General features: G+C 42.5%; 1 protein-coding gene across 3 annotated transcripts in view; it reads left to right on the plus strand.

The window, feature by feature from the left end:
- The window catches only part of LOC118390405 (interleukin-13 receptor subunit alpha-2-like), a 34,838-nt gene extending 14,961 nt beyond the window's left edge, over positions 1 to 19,877 (plus strand). For 2 of the 3 annotated variants that reach the window (XM_035780938.2, XM_035780939.2), the window contains exons 2-10: positions 3,780 to 3,878; positions 9,960 to 10,111; positions 10,584 to 10,737; positions 10,989 to 11,109; positions 11,238 to 11,422; positions 11,698 to 11,852; positions 15,179 to 15,326; positions 17,504 to 17,600; positions 17,690 to 19,877. In XM_035780938.2, coding sequence (XP_035636831.1) covers positions 3,791 to 3,878; positions 9,960 to 10,111; positions 10,584 to 10,737; positions 10,989 to 11,109; positions 11,238 to 11,422; positions 11,698 to 11,852; positions 15,179 to 15,326; positions 17,504 to 17,600; positions 17,690 to 17,804 — 1,215 coding nt within the window. In that variant the 5' untranslated portion in view covers positions 3,780 to 3,790 and the 3' untranslated portion in view covers positions 17,805 to 19,877. Of the gene's footprint in view, positions 1 to 699; positions 795 to 3,779; positions 3,879 to 9,959; positions 10,112 to 10,583; positions 10,738 to 10,988; positions 11,110 to 11,237; positions 11,423 to 11,697; positions 11,853 to 15,178; positions 15,327 to 17,503; positions 17,601 to 17,689 lie in introns of all 3 variants that reach the window. The other variant, XM_035780937.2, reaches the window with a different exon arrangement.
- Positions 19,878 to 20,829: the final 952 nt, after the last annotated feature.

Consider the following 20,829-nt stretch of genomic DNA (forward strand, 5'->3'; position numbering starts at 1 on the left):
TACTTCAATAAATATATAAAGTATGTCAGTCAATCTATCGCAATTATCTCTCCACTGTTATGTAGAATTCATTAGACTTGGGTTAACTGTCTCTTCTATGATTCAATTTAAATACGACTCCATTCCCAATACGTTATTCCAGCGGTCCATTTAGGCAAGACAACGCATTCCAACGAAATCGCCCCACTATTATTTTGAATGGATTAGTCTTTTAATTTAACCTAAACAAGCTATTAAAACATTCAGTTTATATCCTATAGAAACACTAACTAACCGTATCTCTCCCGGCAAAACATATCAGTATTTGGATTACAATCAGAATGAATTTCAGTCTATCGGTGCCAAGGCTGAGATACGAACCCGAGTCTCCCGCATTAGAAGACAATAGTCATAATTTAAAGGTCCAAGCGTTTCCCCAGCGAGGCTTCTCCTTACTCTCTCTCCCTTGGTTCTCTCTCTATCTCCTACTCAGAATTTAGGAATAATTACTATTATGACTTTTGATAAGTTATTAGGTCTCACACGCACATACTTTCCTCCCCCCCTGCTGATATCCTTATTGTAACTTGCTCAATAAGGTTGCCAAATCCTGTCCTCTTTTCTTTTTAAAATCTTTCCTCCTATTTCCCCAAGAGTAGCAATAAATATTTGACTCCTGTCTGTCCGCTCTCTCTCTCTCTCTCTGTTCTCTATCTACAGCTCACTGTAAAACAACCGCTGGCCCCTGTCCTGGGGTCCTGGGGTCCCGTCTCCTTTTACAGCCGCCCATCCTTTTTCTGTCTCATCTTCTATGTGTATGTGCTTTTTACCGTTATTATCCTTATCCTATGTTGATAAATTCCTCCCGTTAATTTTTTCTCGAATTTTACAATAATTATTTGTATGAATCCTGATATATCATTTAGATCTCACAATTTATACGACTACAAGTTCTACTTATTCCTAGTTGTTCCTTATGACTTCTGACTGATACATGTATCTATGTGTGTGCTTTTAAAATTCATTTTGATTAAATAACTCATATGTGTTTCACTATTGATGTGTATGTCACTACTCCCTATGTGTGAGCTCACACTCGACAGACCTCAATTATTAAGCTGTTTTTATTTATGGTAGGGCACATGTACTGTACCTCAGGCCATTGCGGACCTGTTCCCTCAATCGATCTGACTATAATTTATTTTGCCTTCTATATTACGTTTTCCGGCTACTGTACTTCAACCAGCTTTACTTTTAGGTCTTACTGTTAGATACCAAACTTCAACCAGTTTTAGTTTTAGGTCTTACTGTTAGATACTGTACTTCAACATTTCTTAATTAGATCTGTGACCCAGTGCCGCCAACACTAACATAGATACTTTTGTCTTAAACTTTCTCTACATTAGATTATATGGACGGTATACCCGATACAAAGCTTACTTAACGTTAGTTTTACAGTTAAAAATCCTCCCTCACCTTTATCTTGCTCTAATTTTTGTAAGTTTAGAATTTAACCCCAAACTAATGAATAAAGATCACCGACCTTATCTTGCAGCTGAGAATTCAATGTTGGTTGGATTTCGTCCCTGTTTTCTGTTGTGTACCAGTTTGCCACCGGCCTGAAATGGAACCTCAATTTCCAGAGGTCAGGTCTTTAACTTACGGATAATATAATAATATAATAATAATATATGCCATTTAGCAGACGCTTTTATCCAAAGCGACTTACAGTCATGTGTGCATACATTCTACGTATGGGTGGTCCCGGGGATCGAACCCACTACCCTGGCGTTACAAGCGCCATGCTCTACCAACTGAGCTACAGAAGGACCAGAAGGATCCGTCCGTGCACGGTTTTTGGCGCTCCCATGGGACGACAGAAAACAGGTATTGAAATCCGGCTCGAAGGACCAATTGATAAGAGAATTTCCAATCCCAATGATAATAACAATCAATCAATAGCTCTGACCAATTCCCGAGGTTTGTAAGACCACTGTCTGTCTCACTACCCAGCCGACAGAGATAGTGACCTTGTCCTTGAGACGTACTCCCCGTTCTCTCCCAAATCTCTAGTCAGGTCGGCACCAAGCTCAGACAGTCTGTGTTTAAAATACCATAAAGACATTTTGTCTTTAGCCTAATTCTGACTAGGTCTACACATTTATTGATTATGATTTTATACATTCTAATCAATTCCATACAATGATATGTTTCAGGGTGGAATATTGTAATCATTCAATTAACAGACAATTCTCACCTATCAGACATTCCATTCTTATTTACAATAAAAGTGACTCCAAAATGACACATTATTTACCATTCATTTCTATTGGCCACAAAATAATCTGAAATGTCACCAAAACGAACAGCAAATGCATCCAACAAAGGGTTAGGGTTAGTCAAGCTTGATGTAGTCATTGCATGCTGTGAATATAGCGCCAAATACTTAACTTTTTACCATCTTTAAAACACATGTAAGTGAATGTCCCAATACTTTTGGTCCCTTAAAATCGGGGAACTATGTACAAAAAGTGCTGTAATACATATAACGCAAACATCTAGCAAATCAAAGGTTGCATGTTCGAATCTCATCACAGACAACTTTAGCATTTTAGCAACTTTTCAACTACTTACAAATGTTTTGCTACTTTGCAACTACTTAGCATGTTAGCTAACCCTTCCCCTCACTCTAACCTTAACTCTTTTAGCCATCCCTTCGCATAACTCCAACGTTAACCCGTTTAGCTAACCCTAACCCTAACCTTAACCCTTTAACCTAACTCTTAAACTTAACCCTAACCCCTAAGCCTAACCCCTAGCCTTGCTAACGGTAGTGAGCTAGCTAATGTTAGTCACCTAGCTAGAATTCTTAACATATCATACATTTGAGCAAATTCTTTACATATTTTACATTTAGAAAATTCATAGTATATTGTACATTTTGCAAATACGTAACATATAATACCAATTGTAATTCTTAACATATCATACAAAATCGGTGATGGACATCCACAAATGAATAAATACCATAATACATGATACTGATTTCTCAGATTTATGTACAGAATAATACAAAATACTCTGAGACCATATTTCAACAAACCAAACAACTAATGAAACCACTAATTTTATTGCAAAAATAAGAAATTGTAAGCGAAGTAGGCAGACCTGCCTAATTCTCAATTGAAACATTATTTTTGTGTTTAAAAGAATCATAAAACACGGGACGAGATGTTAAAAACTGTCCATTGTGCCAATAGATGGAATGCACTCACATGAGATTTGCCGTGATGTTGACAGAGTGGCATGGGAGTTTTATTTCTTAGACTGGGGTAAGATGTCAATTTTGGGACACATACTCAGTAGTGTGCCTTCGAATCAGTGGGTGTTTCGGCCTTTAATCACTAAACACCCTCATCAAAGGTGGCCAGCTAATGGGTAATCAAGCCTTAGCTTGTGTCCCATGCCCAATTAAGATGTCCCACGGCTAAATTACACATTCTGTTAACATATGACCTCAGATTGATCTGTCTTGCAATTTGTAGTCTGATATTTCAGATTAAGATATGATCATTTTTCACAAAATTGTGTGGATGTGGTGAACTACTTTTTCAAAGTGACTTTAGTTAAGTAAACTATGTTATTTATTTGTAGTTGTATTGTAGCTTAACTACTTCCAGTGTTTATTAATAATTGGTATCTTAGTAAACTATATTTTCAGAGTACTGTAGCTTCCCCAACTGGATAAATATGATTGATTTATCAATAGTAAATTCTACAATTACATTCTCATGTTCCAGGGGCCAGAAGAATGTTGAAGAGTAAAACGTGGCAGTTGACAGCCATATTAATGCTTATATCTGATTGGAGTCAGTGCATCAAGTCACAACAATTTACAGGTTAGTCTCTGCAGGTGTCTTTCCATTCATTAATCACTGTTTTCCTGTGTAATATCTCATAATACCAGGCAGATTTTCGTTCAAAGTTATGTTTGTACAAGAATGTGATGGGCTGTCAAATACACTGTACTATATATATTTTTTATTTTATTTTACCTTTATTTAACCAGGCAAGTCAGTTAAGAACAAATTCTTATTTTCAATGACGGCCTAGGAACAGTGGGTTAACTGCCTGTTCAGGGGCAGAACGACAGATTTGTACCTTGTCGGCTCGGGGGTTTGAACTCCCAACCTTCCAACGCTCTAACCACTAGGCTACCCTGCCACCCCTATATATAGGCTATATAGGTGGTTATATCCAGACAGCACATGGCTAGGTGGGTGGTGGTGAGTGTGGGAGGTTGAAATGAAAGCACACTGCACAGTCACATGGCCGCTCAGCATCACAGAGAGTGTTTGCACATTGGCAAGATGTCGCCAAGAGATCTGGATTAGATCACATTTTCCCTTCAGCCGCTATTTGGACGACGCATGTCAAAGCTCCTAAATTATACTGGCAATAATAAAAAGTTACAGTCGTGAGTAAATACATTTTTCATACTTGTCCCCTGTGGGAATCGAAGCCACAAAGCTCCATGCTCTACCAACTGAGCTAAATGAGAATATAATAGATTGGAAGTGACTTTGTTTGTGGTTAAAATGAAGAGAGAAGACTAGAGTTAATGTCAAGTTTATTAACTTATTTCTATACCATCAAATTCTTACAATTACTCTGGCACAAAGAAGAGAGGAACAAGGAACAGAAACATCACACTTAACAAAAATCTAGCTTATGCAGGCTGAGGACCACACTATTTACCAAGAGGGTTTTCATCTATATTTTAGCTGTCTATTTACCACCACAAACTGATACTGCCACTGACCGCACTCAACGATCTGCATAAGGCCACAAGCAAACATGAAAATGCTCATCCAGAGGCAGCAGGGCTTGCAAACTATTACGGACTACAAAGGAAAGCACAGCCGCGAACTGCCATTGACTCAAGCCTACCAGACGAGCTTAATTACTTCTATGCTCGCTTTGATGCAAGCAGTACTGAAGCATTCTTGAGAGCACTAGCTCTTCCGCACGACTGTGTGATCATGCTCTCCATAGCCGACGTGAGTAAGACCTTGAAACAGGTCAACATTCCCAATGCTGCAGGAACAGACGGATTACCAGGATGTGAATCCGTGCATGTGCTGACCAACTGGCAAGTGTCTTCAATTACATTTTCAACCTGTCCCTGACTGAGTCTGTAATACCAACATGTTTCAAGCAGACCACCATATTCCCTGTGCCCAAGAACACCAAGATAACCTGCCTAAATGACTACCGACCAGTAGCACGCATGTCTGTAGCCGTGAAGTGCTTTGAAAGGCTGGTCATGGTTCACAACACCGTTATCCCAGAAATACTAGACCCACTCCAATTTGCATACCGCCCCAACAGACCCACACATGAAGCAATCTCTATTGCACTCCACACTGTCATTTCCCACCTGGACAAAAGGAAAACCTACCTTTTCTATTTATTTACCTTGTTTTTTTTGTTTTACTTCAGTTTATTTTGGTAAATAATTTCTTAACACTTAATTTTCTTAAAACTGCAATGTTGGTGAAGGGCTTGTAAGTTAGCATTTCACTGTAAGGTCTGTTACCTGTTGTATTCGGCGCATGTGACGAATACAATTTTATTTGAATATGTGATGAATGTATTTACAAAATAAGGTGAAAAGAATGCATGGGACAAGTACTGTAATCAGAAAACACGCTTTTATCCATTTTTTTAATGATATTTCCTGATAAAACAACATCCGGCGCCGACAGAGATGGCCGCCTCGCTTCGCGTTCCTAGGAAACTATGCAGTTTTTAGGTTTTTTTTACGTGTTATTTCTTACATTGGTACCCCAGGTCATCTTATGTTTCATTACATACAGTCGAGAGGAACTACCGAACATAAGAGCAGCGTCAACTCACCATCAGTACGACCAAGAATATGACTTTCGCGAAGCGGATCCTGCGTTCTGCCTTTCACCCAGGACAACGGAATGGATCCCAGCCGGCCACCCCAAAAAACGACTTGGAAAAAGGGGAAAACGAAGCGGTCTTCTGGTCAGACTCCGAAGACGGGCACATCGTGCAGCACTCCCTAGCATTCTCCTCGCCAGTGTCCAGTCTCTTGACAACAAGGTTTATGAAATCCGAGCAAGGGTAGCATTCCAGAGGGACATCAGAGACTGTAACGTTCTTTGCTTCACGGAAACATGGCTCACTGGAGGGACTCTATCGGAGACGGTGCAGCCAGCTGGTTTCTCCACGCATCGCGCCGACAGAAACAAACATCTTTCTGGTAAGAAGAGGGGCGGGGGCGTATGCTTTATGGTTAACGGGACGTGGTGTGATCATAACAACATACAGGAACTCAAGTCCTTCTGTTCACCTGATTTAGAATTCCTCACAATCAAATGTAGACCGCATTATCTACCAAGGGAATTCTCTCCGATTATAATCACAGCCGTATATATTCCCCCCCAAGCAGACACATCGATGGCTCTGAACTAACTTTATTTGACTCTTTGCAAACTGGAATCCATATATCCGGAGGCTGCATTCATTGTAGCTGGGGATTTAAACAAGGCTAATCTGAAAACAAGACTCCCTAAATTTGATCAGCATATCGATTGCGCAACCAGGGCTGGAAAAACCTTGGATCATTGCTATTCCAACTTCCGCGACGCATATAAGGCCCAGCCCCGTCCTCCTTTCGGCAAAACTCCATTTTGCTGATCCCTGCCTACAGACAGCAACTAAAACAAGAAGCTCCCGCGCTGAGGTCTGTTCAACGCTGGTCCGACCAATCTGATTCCACACTCCAAGACTGCTTACATCACGTGGACTGGGATATGTTCCGTATTGCATCAGACGACAACATTGACGAATACGCTGATTCGGTGTGCGAGTTCATTAGAACGTGCGTTGAAGATGTCGTTCCCATAGCAATGATTAAAACATTCCCAAACCAGAACCGTGGATTGATGGCAGCATTCGCGTGAAACTGAAAGTGTGAACCACTGCTTTTAATCAGGGCAAGGTGACTGGAAACATGACCGAATACAAACAGTGTAACTATTCCCTACGCAAGGCAATCAAACAAGCTAAGCGTCAGTATAGAGACAAAGTAGAATCTCAATTCAACGGCTCAGACACAAGAGGTATGTGGCAGGGTCTACAGTCAATCACGGATTACAAAAAGAAAACCAGCACCGTCACGGACCAGGATGTCTTGCTCCCAGGCAGACGAAATAACTTTTTTGCCCGCTTTGAGGACAATACAGTGCCACTGACACTGCCCGCAACTAAAACATGCGGACTCTCCTTCACTGCAGCCGACGTGAGGAAAACATTTAAACGTGTCAACCCTCGCAAGGCTGCAGGCCCAGACGGCATCCCCAGTCGCGCCGTCAGACCATGCGCAGACCAGCTGGCTGGTGTTTTTACGGACATATTCAATCAATCCCTATCCCTGTCTGTTGCTCCCACATGCTTCAAGAGGGCCACCATTGTTCATGTTCCCAAGAAAGCTAAGGTAGCTGAGCTAAACGACTACCGCCCCGTAGCACTCACTTCCGTCATCATGAAGTTTGAGAGACTAGTCAAGGACCATATCACCTCCACCCTACCTGACACCCTAGACCCACTCCAATTTGCTTACCGCCCAAATAGGTCCACAGACGATGCAATCTCAACCACACTGCACACTGCCCTAACCCATCTGGACAAGAGGAATACCTATGTGAGAATGCTGTTCATCGACTACAGCTCGGCATTTAACACCATAGTGCCCTCCAAGCTCGTCATCAAGCTTGAGACCCTGGGTCTCGACCCCGCCCTGTGCAACTGGGTACTGGACTTCCTGACGGGCCGCCCCCAGGTGGTGAGGGTAGGCAACAACATCTCCACCCCGCTGATCCTCAACACTGGGGCCCCACAAGGGTGCGTTCTGAGCCCTCTCCTGTACTCCCTGTTCACCCACGACTGCGTGGCCACGCACGCCTCCAACTCAATCATCAAGTTTGAGGACAACACAACAGTAGTAGGCTTGATTGCCAACAACGACGAGACGGCCTACAGGGAGGAGGTGAGGGCCCTCGGAGTGTGGTGTCAGGAAAATAACCTCACACTCAACGTCAACAAAACTAAGGAGATGATTGTGGACTTCAGGAAACAGCAGAGGGAACACCCCCCTATCCACATCGATGGAACAGTAGTGGAGAGGGTAGTAAGTTTTAAGTTCCTCGGCGTACACATCACAGACAAACTGAATTGGTCCACCCACACAGACAGCATCGTGAAGAAGGCGCAGCAGCGCCTCTTCAACCTCAGGAGGCTGAATAAATTGGCTTGTCACCAAAAGCACTCACAAACTTCTACAGATGCACAATCGAGAGCATCCTGTCGGGCTGTATCACCGACTGGTACGGCAACTGCTCCACCCACAACCGTAAGGCTCTCCAGAGGGTAGTGAGGTCTGCACAACGCATCACCGGGGGCAAACTACCTGCCCTCCAGGACACCTACACCACCCGATGTCACAGGAAGGCCATAAAGATCATCAAGGACAACAACCACCCGAGCCACTGCCTGTTCACCCCGCTATCATCCAGAAGGCGAGGTCAGTACAGGTGCATCAAAGCTGGGACCGAGAGACTGAAAAACAGCTTCTATCTCAAGGCCATCAGACTGTTAAACAGCCACCACTAACATTGAGTGGCTGCTGCCAACACACTGACTCAACTCCAGACACATTAATAATGGGAATTGATGGGAAATGATGTAAAATATATCACTAGCCACTTTAAACAATGCTACCTAATATAATGTTTACATACCCTACATTATTCATCTCATATGTATACGTATATACTGTACTCTATATCATCTACTGCATCCTTATGTAATACATGTATCACTAGCCACTTTAACTATGCCACTTTGTTTACATACTCATCTCATATGTATATACTGCACTCAATACCATCTACTGTATCTTGCCTATGCCACTCTGTACCATCACTCATTCATATGTCTTATGTACATATTCTTTATCCCCTTACACTTGTGTCTATAAGGTAGTAGTTTTGGAATTGTTAGCTAGATTACTTGTTGGTTATTACTGCATTGTCGGAACTAGAAGCACAAGCATTTCGCTACACTCGCACTAACATCTGCTAACCATGTGTATGTGACAAATAAAATTTGATTTGATTTGATTTTTAAAGTATTTCCAACCATGACCTGAAAATGTTGACTGTCCATCGGTAAGCTATGCCTAAAAGATGCGATATGTGGCCCCCACGGGTGCGGAATGATTATACACCCAGAGAAGGCTGCATTGTGACACTCGACGCCAGTCAGCACGAAAATCTTTGGCCGACATATCAAAATGTGTAGGGAATATGTCGTTTGGAGAGCGTTTGTCCATTGGTGAAATGACGCAGAGACATCTGAATAGAATGTTGATGCCTGGCCTATTTATATAAACGATGTAGAACTGTAGAATGTAGGCAATGTGCTAATGATCTCAATACTATACCACATAATCCCGATGTTTCATGTGTACATCGTAACTACGTTGGGCAGACGTGTGTGCTATTTGGTTCCCAATTTCAATATCTACAACATCTACGGCCGACTCTGTGATGCTGCGCGGCCATGTGACGGTGTAGTGCGCATGCATTTTGACCTCCCACAGCCGCTTTCCCGCCGACCTAAACTGGCTGCAAGGACTGAGCATCCATAATAGCGAAATTATAGCTCTTACCATGTTGAGGCTATACTGTGCTTATTTACAATTAAATTGTTTACAAACAATAGATAAAACAAGCTTATATTTTGGCTTCGGATGGGTTACAACAATATATATAATGAATTGATGAACCAATCACAGATTGCCTCTTACTGCTTACTGCAAGCTTGCAGGTGCCTTTTGCTCTATTAACCTTTGACCTGAAAATACTGTGTACCTCATTGACTTCCAGTGGATCCTCCTGAGAACATTGGGATTGATGACCCTGGCCACCTCGGGCCGCTCTACATCCACTGGACGGCTCCAGCCAACCTGACCAACTTGACTGCCTGCTCCATGAGATACCATCTGGAGTATTTCAACACATATCAGAGCAGATGGACTGTAAGTCACTGGACACAAAACTAGACATTGTCAAACGTGTACCTACCTCCCGGCGTTCTTCTTATCCTGCCAACACTTGTCTGCCAGGACAGGACTGTGTGTCCTAAGGCTACTGTATTCTTATACACAGAATAACAGAGGAACGTGATACACCATCCGTAAACATCCTGCCAAAACCAGTTATGATTTACATCAGAAGTCAATATTTCCCAATGATATCATCTCCTAAGATCTGTCTAGATTTGTGGTTGACTAGCTGTAACTGTATTTAGATTCAATGGAATTATTCTGGGTGTTGTAAAACATCCTACAGCATTTTTAGGGGGAGTAAGAATGAAATATTCATGAATGTATTCATGAGAACATCATGAATACATTGGAGATTTTTTTAAAAATCTTTTCAATATAGTAGTAATGGCCAGGTGCCTGAGGTATGCATAATATGAATGTGATATTGTCTGTGAATGGTTAGGTGATCAGGACTGTACGGACATGGTACCGTGCTCAGTTTGACCTGGAGAAGGAGGTCAGGGTGCGGATCTCCACCTTACTGAAGGGAGCCTGCACCAACGGCACTGACCTCAAGAGCCCCTTCACAGAGATGGTCCTGCCACCCAATAACTCAGGTGAGGTCAGGAGGACAATGTGCTTTTGTAGATATGGAATTGTTTGGATTAAATGATACCAATAGGCTGACAGAAAGCGAGATTCGTTCTATCCTCTATCCTCTTATCATCTTATATCGGAATGAACAATGATTGAGTGCTGTATAGCTGGAATTCTCTACAGGCACCATTATGGACAGGGGCGGAATGGGGCGGTTCGATTTGGTCGACCAGCTTCAACCATCTCTTAACCTCTTTTAATTTGCTTCCAGGCCCAGTTGGCTCCAGGGTCCAGGGGTTTGGTTGCGTGTTTTATCAGAAGGAGTTCATGGAGTGCACCTGGGAGACGAGCTTGGAGGAGCCAACCCAATCCCAGTACAGCCTGTTCTTTTGGTAGGTCACTCTAAATGGGTACGTTAGAACATCTCTCCTAATGTATGGCCTACCTACATGTCTATACCTGTTATATACTGGACAAATGTGGCATGTTGATGCCTGAGTGTGTCTGTGTGCTTCTCCAGGCATCGGGAAATGGAGCAAGCGGAAGAGTGTCCTCAGTACATCCACTCCAATGGGGTCAGGACTGGCTGCAAATTCACAGAGGAATCTCTCTCAGAATTCAGTGATTTCAACATATGCATAAACAGATCCTCTCCCAAGGTGGTCTTGAGGTCGGCGTTCTTCTCCCTGCAAATTCAGAATTATGGTACTTAACACTCAACTTCACAACAAGGCATGATATGCCTCACTTATTCAATGCAATACTGCTAGATTTTCTTCACAAACATTCTTCAGCTGCACATAATGTTATTTTTCATAATGTCCTTTGTTCATAGCACATCCAGATATTATCTGCACAGTCTAATCTCTCCTCCGGTCTCATTACACCCACCGGTACTTGCAATGACATCATTATGTCTTCTCCGTTCTGGTTTCTTTGTAAACAATCCACTGACTCCTTTGGGCCTCTCTGTACTCTAGTGAAACCTGCAGCCATTGAGACCGTGCATCTGGAAGCTAGTCCAGACAGGAGGCTCCAGGTGCAGTGGGAATTGCCCAACGAGAGGATTCCCAGGCACTGCCTTGAGTATGAAGTGGAAGCCAGAGAGGAGGGCGTAGGCGGGCAGCCGTTGTTGGTATGTCCTTCTTGAACCTGTCTCTCAATATCTCCAATGACATTATGTGTCAAAACATTGTGTAATTCCCTGAGATAACAGATAGCGTAGCAACTTGACCATTGTTCAGTCTGCAAGGTATAGTGGGCGGTGTTGCAATCTACTGCAAAGATAGCCTGCAGAGTTCTGTCCTACTATCCAGGTCTGTACCCAAACAATTTGAACTTCTACTTTTAAAAATACACCTCTCTAAAAACAAGTCTATCACCGTTGCCGCCTTCTATAGACCACCCTCTGTCCCCAGCTGTGCTCTGGACACCATATGTGAACTGATTGCCTGCCATCGATCTTCAGAGCTCGTGCTACTATGCGACCAAAACTGGAACATGCTTAACAGCCCAGTCATCCTACAATCTAAACTTGATGCCCTCAATCTCACACAAATCATCAATGAACCTACCAGGTACCACCCTAAAGCTGTAAACACAGGCACCCTCATAGATATCATCCTAACCAACTTTGCCCTCTAAATATACCTGTGCTGTTTTTAACCAAGATCTCAGCGATCACTGCCTCATTGCCTGCATCCGTAATGGATCAGCGGTCAAACCACCTCCACTCATCACTGTCAAACGCTCCCTGAAACACTTCAGCGAGCAGGCCTTTCTAATCGACCTGGCCGGGGTATCCTGGAAGGATATAAATCTCATCCCGTCAGTAGAGGATGCCTGGTTATTCTTTTTAAATGCCTTCCTCACCATCTTAAATAAGCATGCCCCATTCAAGAAATTTAGAACCAGGAACAGATGGTTCTCTCCAGACCTGATTGCCCTTAACCAACACAAAAACATCCTATGGCGTTCTGCATTAGCATCGAACAGCCCCGTGATATGCAACTTTTCAGGGAAGCTGAAAACCAATATACACAGGCAGTTAGTAAAGCCAAGGCTAGCATTTTCAAGCAGAAATTTGCATCCTGCAACACAAACTCAAAACAATTCTGGGACACTGTAAAGTCCATGGAGAATAAGAACACCTCCTCCCAGCTGCCCACTGCACTGAAGATAGGAAACACTGTCACCACCGATAAATCCACTATAATTGAGAATTTCAATGAGCATTTTTCTACGGCTGGCCATGCTTTCCACCTGGCTACCCCTACCCCAGTCAACAGCACTGCATCGCTCAAGCCTTCCCCATTCCTCCTTCTTCCAAATCCAGTCAGCTGATGTTCTGAAAGAGCTGCAAAATCTGGACCCCTACAAATCAGCCGGGCTAGACAATCTGGACCCTTTCTTTCTAAAATTATCTGCCAAAATTGTTGCCACCCCTATTACTAGCCTGTTCAACCTCTATTTCGTGTCGTCTGAGATTCCCAAAGATTGGAAAGCAGCTGCGGTCATCCCCCTCTTCAAAGGGGGGGACACTCTTAAACCAAACTGCTACAGACCTATATCTATCCTACCCTGCCTTTCTAAGGTCTTCGAAAGCCAAGTCAACAAACAGATTACAGACCATTTCGAATCCCATCGTACCTTCTCCGCTATGTAATCTGGTTTCAGAGCTGGTCATGGGTGCACCTCAGCCACGCTCAAGGTCCTAAACGATGTCTGAACCGCCATCGATAAGAAACAATACTGTGCAGCCGTATTCATTGACCTGGCCAAGGCTTTCGACTCTGTCAATCACCACATCCTCATCGGCAGACTCGACAGCCTTGGTTTCTCAAATGATTGCCTCGCCTGGTTCACCAACTACTTCTCTGATAGAGTTCAGTATGTCAAATCGGAGGGTCTGTTGTCGGGGCCTCTGGCAGTCTCTATGGGGGTGCCACAGGGTTCAATTCTTGGACCGACTCTCCTGTCTGCATACATCAATGATGTCGCTCTTGCTGCTGGTGAGTCTCTGATCCACCTCTATGCAGACGACACCATTCTGTATACTTCCGGCCCTTCTTTGGACACTGTGTTAACAACAGTCCAGGCGAGCTTCAATGCCATACAACTCTCCTTCCGTGGCCTCCAATTGCTCTTAAATACAAGTCAAACTAAATGCATGCTCTTCAAATGATCGCTGCCTGCACCTGCCCACCTGTCCAACATCACTACTCTGGACGGCTCTGACTTAGAATATGTGGACAACTACAAATACCTAGGTGTCTGGTTAGACTGTAAACTCTCCTTCCAGACTCACATCAAACATCTCCAATCCAAAGGTAAATCTAGAATTGGCTTCCTATTTCGCAACAAAGCATCCTTCACTCATGCTGCCAAACATAACTTTGTAAAACTGATCATCCTACTAATCCTCGACTTTGGCGATGTCATTTACAAAATAGCCTCCAATACCCTACTCAATAAATTGGATGCAGTCTATCACAGTGCCATCCGTTTTGTCACCAAAGCCCCAAATACTACCCACTACTGTGTCCTGTACGATCTCGTTGGCTGGCCCTCGCTTCATACTCGTCGCCAAACCCACTGGCTCCAGGTCATCTACAAGACCTTGCTAGGTCTTAAGTCCCCCCTTATCTCAGCTCACTGGTCACCATAGCAGCACCCACCTGTAGCACGCGCTCCAGCAGGTATATCTCTCTGGTCACCCCCAAAACCAATTCTCCTTCCAGTTCTCTGCTGCCAATGACTGGAACGAACTACAAACATTTCTGAAACTGGAAACACTTATCTCCCTCACTAGCTTTAAGCACCAGCTGTCAGAGCAGCTCATAGATTACTGCACCTGTACATAGGCCATCTATAATTTAGCCCAAACAACTACCTCTTTCCCTACTTTATTTATTTATTTAGCTCCTTATTAGCACCCCATTATTTCTATCTCTACCTTGCACATTCTTCTACTGCAAATCACCCATTCCAGTGTTTTACTTGCTATATTTTATTTACTTCGCCACCATGGCCTTTTTGCCTTTACCTCCCTTATCTCACCTCACTTGCTCACATTGTATATATACTTATTTCTCTACTGTATTATTGACTGTATGTTTGTTTTACTCCATGTTTGTTTTACTCCATTTTACTCTGTGTTGTTGTATGTGTCGAACTGCTTTGCTTTATCTTAGCCAGGTCACAATTGTAAATGAGAACTTGTTCTCAACTTACCTACCTGGTTAAGTAAAGGTGACATTTAAAAAATAGTAAAGACAGAAATGCATGATCTCGGATCATGCAGGCACATACTGTACTGAACATAGTTCTCATTTTGTTTTGACACATAACATCATTGAAGATAACCTTTGAAGAAGAAAATAATAATATTATTGGTTAGAGAATAGACAAAAATCTCTCTGAAGTTTTGTTCAGATCTGATATTGTTCCTGTCACCAGCAGCAGAGGAACGTAACCAATGAGATGACGCTGACTTCCCTCTCAATGGATGGTGCCCGGAGGAAGTGCTTCCGGGTCAGGTCTCGGATGCACCACTACTGTGCTGACGGAGGCTTCTGGAGTGACTGGAGCCATTGGTCCTGTCACTCAGGTAACAGATTTCTCCATACAGAAATCTCCTGGTGTATATCCTTAAATTCAATTCATAGATTTGCCTGTTTGTTCTCCTCCATGCATATTTCCCCCCCTTTATATACAGTTGAAGTCGGAAGTTTACATACACTTAGGTTGGAGTCATTAAAACTCGTTTTTCAACCACTCCACAAATTTCTTGTTAACAAACTATAGTTTTGGCAAGTCGGTTAGGACATCTACTTTGTGCATGACACAAGTAATTTTCCCAACAATTGTTTACAGACAGATTATTTAACTTACAATTCACTGTATCACAATTCCAGTGGGTCAGAAGTTTACATACAGTAAGTTGACTGTGTCTTTTAAACAGCTTGGAAAATTCCAGAAAATGATGTAATGGCTTTAGAAGCTTCTGAGAGGCTAATTGACATCATTTGAGTCAATTGGAGGTGGCCCTGTGGATGTATTTCAAGGCCTACCTTCAAACTCAGTGCCTCTGTTTGACATCATGGGAAAATCAAAAGAAATCAGCCAAGACCTCAGAAAAGATATTGTAGACCTCCACAAGTCTGGTTCATCCTTGGGAGCAATTTCCAAACGCCTGAAGGTACCACGTTCATCTGTACAAACAATAGTACGCAAGTATAAACACCATGGGACCATGCAGTCATCATACCGCTCAGGGAGGAAAGCGTTCTTTCTCTTAGAGATGAACGTACTTTGGGGCTAAAAGTGAAAATCAATCACAGAACAACAGCATAGGACCTTGTGAAGATGCTGGAGGAAACGGGTACAAAAGTATCTATATCCACAGTTAAACAAGTCTTATATTGACATAACCTGAAAGGCTGCTCAGCAAGGAAGAAGCCACTGCTCCAAAACCACCATTAAAAAATCCAGACTACGGTTTGCTACTGCACATGGGGACAAAGATAATACTTTTTGGAGAAATGTCCTCGGGTCTGATGAAACAAAAATAGAACTGTTTGGCCATAATGACCATCGTTATGTTTGGAGGAAAAACGGAGAGGCTTGCAAGCCAAAGAACACCATCCCAATGGAGAAGCACAGGGGTGGCAGCATCATGCCGTGGGGGTGCTTTGCTGCAGGAGGTACTGGTGCACTTCACAAAATAGATGGCATCATGAGGGGGGAAAATTAGGTGGATAAATTGAAGCAAAATCTCAAGACAGCTTGGTCGCAAATGGGTCTTCCAACTGGACAATGACCCTAAGCATACTTCCAAAGTTGTGGCAAAATGGCTTAAGGACAACAAAGTTAAGGTATTGGAGTGGCCATCACAAAGCCCTGACCTCAATCCTATAGAAAATCTGTAGGCAGAACTGAAAAAGCGTGTGCGAGCAATGAGGCCAATGAACGGGCCAAAATTCACCCAACTTATTCTGTGAAGTTTGTGGAAGCTACCTGAAACGTTTGACCCAAGTTAAACAATTTAAAGGCAATGCTACCAAATACTAAGTGAGTCTATGTAAACTTCTGACGCACTGGGAATGTGAGGAAAGAAAGAAAAGCTGAAATAAATCATTCTCTCTACTATTATTATTTTTTATTCTAAAATAAAGTGGTGATCCTAACTGACCTAAGACAGGACATTTTTACTCTGATTACATGTCAGGAATTGTGAAGAACTGAGTTTAAATGTATTTGGCTAAGGTGTATGTAAACTTCCGACTTCAACTGTGTACATATACACTGAGTGTACAAAACATTAACACCTTACTAATATTGAGTTGCGCCTCAATTTGTCGGGCATGGACTCTACAAGGTGTTAAAAGCATTCCACAGGGATGCTGGCCCTTGTTGACTCCAATGCTTACCACAGTTGTCAAGATGGCTGCATGTCCTTTGGGTGGTGGACCATTCTTGATACACACGGGAAACTGTTGAGGGTGAAAAACCCAGCAGTGTTGCAGTTCTTGACACACTCAAACCGGTGCGCATGGCACCTACTACCATACCCCGTTCAAAGGCACTTAAATCTTTTGTCTCGCCCACTCACCCTCTGAATGGCACACATACACAATCCATATCTCAATTGTCTCAAAGTTTTAAAATCCTTCTTCTTTTAACCTGTCTCCTCAATCAATAAGGGATAATAGCTTTTCATAATGGTTTGTACACTCTGTGTATTTCCTGTAAAGGAGGAGTCTCTGAACCCATATCTTTCCCTAGATACAGAGTCAGATGCTGTGGTGGGCTGTGCCGTGGTCATCGGGATCATCATCTCTATGTTGATCCTGTCTCTGTTTGGGTGGGCACTATGGAGAAAGTGAGTATGCGCACACAAAACCGTCTATTTAAGCACTGAAATACTGGTGAAGGATCATTGCATATCTTGATCTTCTATCTGTCTCTTAGGTGGAAAGCCAGAGAGGGGGAGATTATGCCTTTCGGTCCCCTGCACAAACTGATGGAATATTCCAAAGGACTCTCTGCTCGCAGTCATTTCAATAAAAGAAGAGAGAACCAGTAGTATAGCCTTTGCAAGCATTACCTTTGAGCAGACAAATGATAGAGATCAGAGTTAGACTGGTGTTCACACTTATTTGAAGCACCCATGCAAACATGCTCAAACACACCCATGCACAGACACAACATGAGGATGAGACAGTAAAGCTCTGTGTAATTTCATATTCAAGACAGAATTGTATGGACTTGTATGCTGATATTCATCTCTTATGTATCGATATGTTACTCAGTAGAATAGGACGTGTTCTTACCAAACCATTTACGTAATGTAAAACTCCCGGTTTTACACGACACAGTATAGACTTAAGAAATGCCATAGCTCTTTCCGGTTTGTTTACTTTCCACATGTCTTTCATTTATATCACAAATTATACTTACTGGAGTCGGTTTTTGTAGTTTTAAGTTTGATGCCATTGCTTCCAGTCGAATGTATCTTTTAAGTGCTTTGCATAGAATTCCCCAGCCTGTTAAAATTGAATGCATTGGATGGTGTTGAACTAATGTTATGTTTAAAACATTTTTTTTGCTGCTCTATAGCTATAAAGATGTGGTGTTTGGTATTTTGTTTACAGTATTGTATTTGCAGTGATTGATGTTTCAGAGGCCTTGAAATGTATGTTATTTGGCACCATCATGTGGCCGGTCAGGACGACTGTCCTCCAAGTGTATATTGTTTGCTCTTGCAATGAAGTGTTGCTGATGGATGTATTTATATCATGAGCATGGAGAAATTGTAAAAGCAATGGAAGTTGTCTTGACTTTGATACAGAGGAAGACAAAGGTCCATCATTTCAGACTGTCCCATGTGCCCATGCAAATCCAGATCCTGACCTGGAGTCGTTCCCAGAGGGAGGGTTTTTGTCCTGGCAGCCACCTGGTGTAATGGATCAATCTTCGGCACTCAGAGGTCTTTTGGAATCATACATATATGCTAGTTAATGCTCATCAGAACTCAAACAATGACATTTCTACATTTGCAATAGGTGAAAGGTCAGTTTTGCTTGGGTATCTATTGTTCAGACAATGCTGTGAGTAGATGATCGATTTTGGTTTTGATTTGTTCAGACATTGATGAGGCATGATGCCAGTGAGGCCACTCTGCTTGACACAGATGATTGGACAAGCACAAACACACAATCATGTTCATACTTGCTTCTCCCACAAAATACCTCATAACTGTACGGCTGTATTACCCTATAAATAAGAAATTGGAGGATCGTCACCCCCCTTCTCTCTTCTCTTCTCAACCTGGGTTGGTGCTTTGGCCATTGGGTATGATCTGTCTCTGCTTCCCCCTGGCAGTGGTTGAAAAAATATGCAATTGTCACACTTGAGTAAAAGTAAAGATACCTTAATAGAAAATGACTTAGTGAAAGTAACCCAGTAAAATACTACTTGAGTAAAAGTCTAAAAGTATTTGGTTTTAAATATACTTAGGTATAAAAAGTCTAATTGAATTATTTCTAATTCTGTATATTAAGCGAACCAAGCGGCACCATTTTCTTGTTTCTTTATTTATGGATAGCCAGGTGCACAATCCTACACTCAGACATAGTTTACAAACTAAGCATCTGTGTTTAGTGAGTCTGCCAGATCAGAGGCAGTAGAGAGGACCAGGGATGTTCTCTTATAAGTGTGTGAATTGGACCAATTTCCTGTCCTGCTAAGCATTCAAAATGTAACAAGTACGTTTGGGTGTCAGGGGAAATGTATGGAGTAAAAAGTACAGAATTTTCATTAGGAATGTAATCTGTCAAAAAATATCAATAGTAAAGTACTCTCCAAAAATACTTAAGTAGTACTTTAACGTATTTGTACTTTACTCTGCTGCCTCCTGGTCAGCATGTCCACAGATCACTTTGACTGCAGGGTGACTTTTTTTGGACAATTTCGATCACCATGTAATTTAGGAGAATTCTAGTCTACCATATTTTCTCTCATAAATTATTGCACAGAGGAAAACTGGTTAATCTGCAAATCCAAGTGATATAATTGTCATTTTATTTTCAAGAATTCAATCAAACCTATTCATACATTTTTTTTTACATGAATTTGATGTAATAAATACTAAACATGGTGTTGCTGTTTTTTTGTGTCCAAGGTTCAAGGGTTTGTGGTACTTCGCCCATGGGGTTCTGTTTGGCTGTGGCTCCTCCTTTGCCTTCCTGCCTTCCCTGGTGATCCAGACACGCTACTTCCAGCAGTCTTTGTGCCTTTGTGTCTAAAAATCTATGTTTGATCTTTCTGACCTTCGCTGGGATTCAGTCTAAGGCGTGTTTTAGCAAGCTTGACATCTAAAGGGAATTTACGATTAATCTGACATCTGCAGCGTCTAACGTGAATGCGATCTCTGCGAACATGGGATCATTGCCTTTTTGAATCCCGGCCATACAGTTGTTAATATTGATCGTTCTACAAAAGCTGCCCGTCTATTCAGTGTATCCTATTGATGTCTCTCGTCAGATGAGTTTTGTGGAGGAGCAGTTTGTTGAGAGCCCAGTGAAGGAGTGTGTCCTGCTGCTGTGAATTGGGGTGAATTGGGGTGTTCTCTGACATGGTCCACCTGCTCCCTTCTGTAGCTCAGCTGGTAGAGCATGGCGCTTGTAACGCCAGAGTAGGGGGTTCGATTCCCGGGACCACCCATACGTAGAATGTATGCACACATGACTGTAAGTCGCTTTGGATAAAAGCGTCTGCTAAATGGCATATATTATTATATTATTTATTATACTGTTTGGCAGGATGGGAGATCTGCTCCAAGGGGTATGCGGGATATTCCTGCAGTTAACCACATCAAAGAGAACATAGAAACTACTGTGAACAAGATTGGAATGCAGTCCTTCTTCATTGGGTTGTGACTTTTCGTAGCAGGTCAGGAGAGCAATTTAGCTAACTCAGTCTCCTAACCTGCTACGCTAATTCTCCTAACCTGCTCCAAAAAAAAAATAATGTGGTGTGGTCTGAGGTTGTCCTTAGGACTCAATGTTGAATGGAATTAGAAGGAAACAGTGGTGGACAAACCTCTTTAA

The sequence above is a fragment of the Oncorhynchus keta genome, chromosome 11 (genome assembly GCF_023373465.1).
Source record: "Oncorhynchus keta strain PuntledgeMale-10-30-2019 chromosome 11, Oket_V2, whole genome shotgun sequence".
NCBI classification, from domain to species: Eukaryota; Metazoa; Chordata; class Actinopteri; order Salmoniformes; family Salmonidae; genus Oncorhynchus; species Oncorhynchus keta.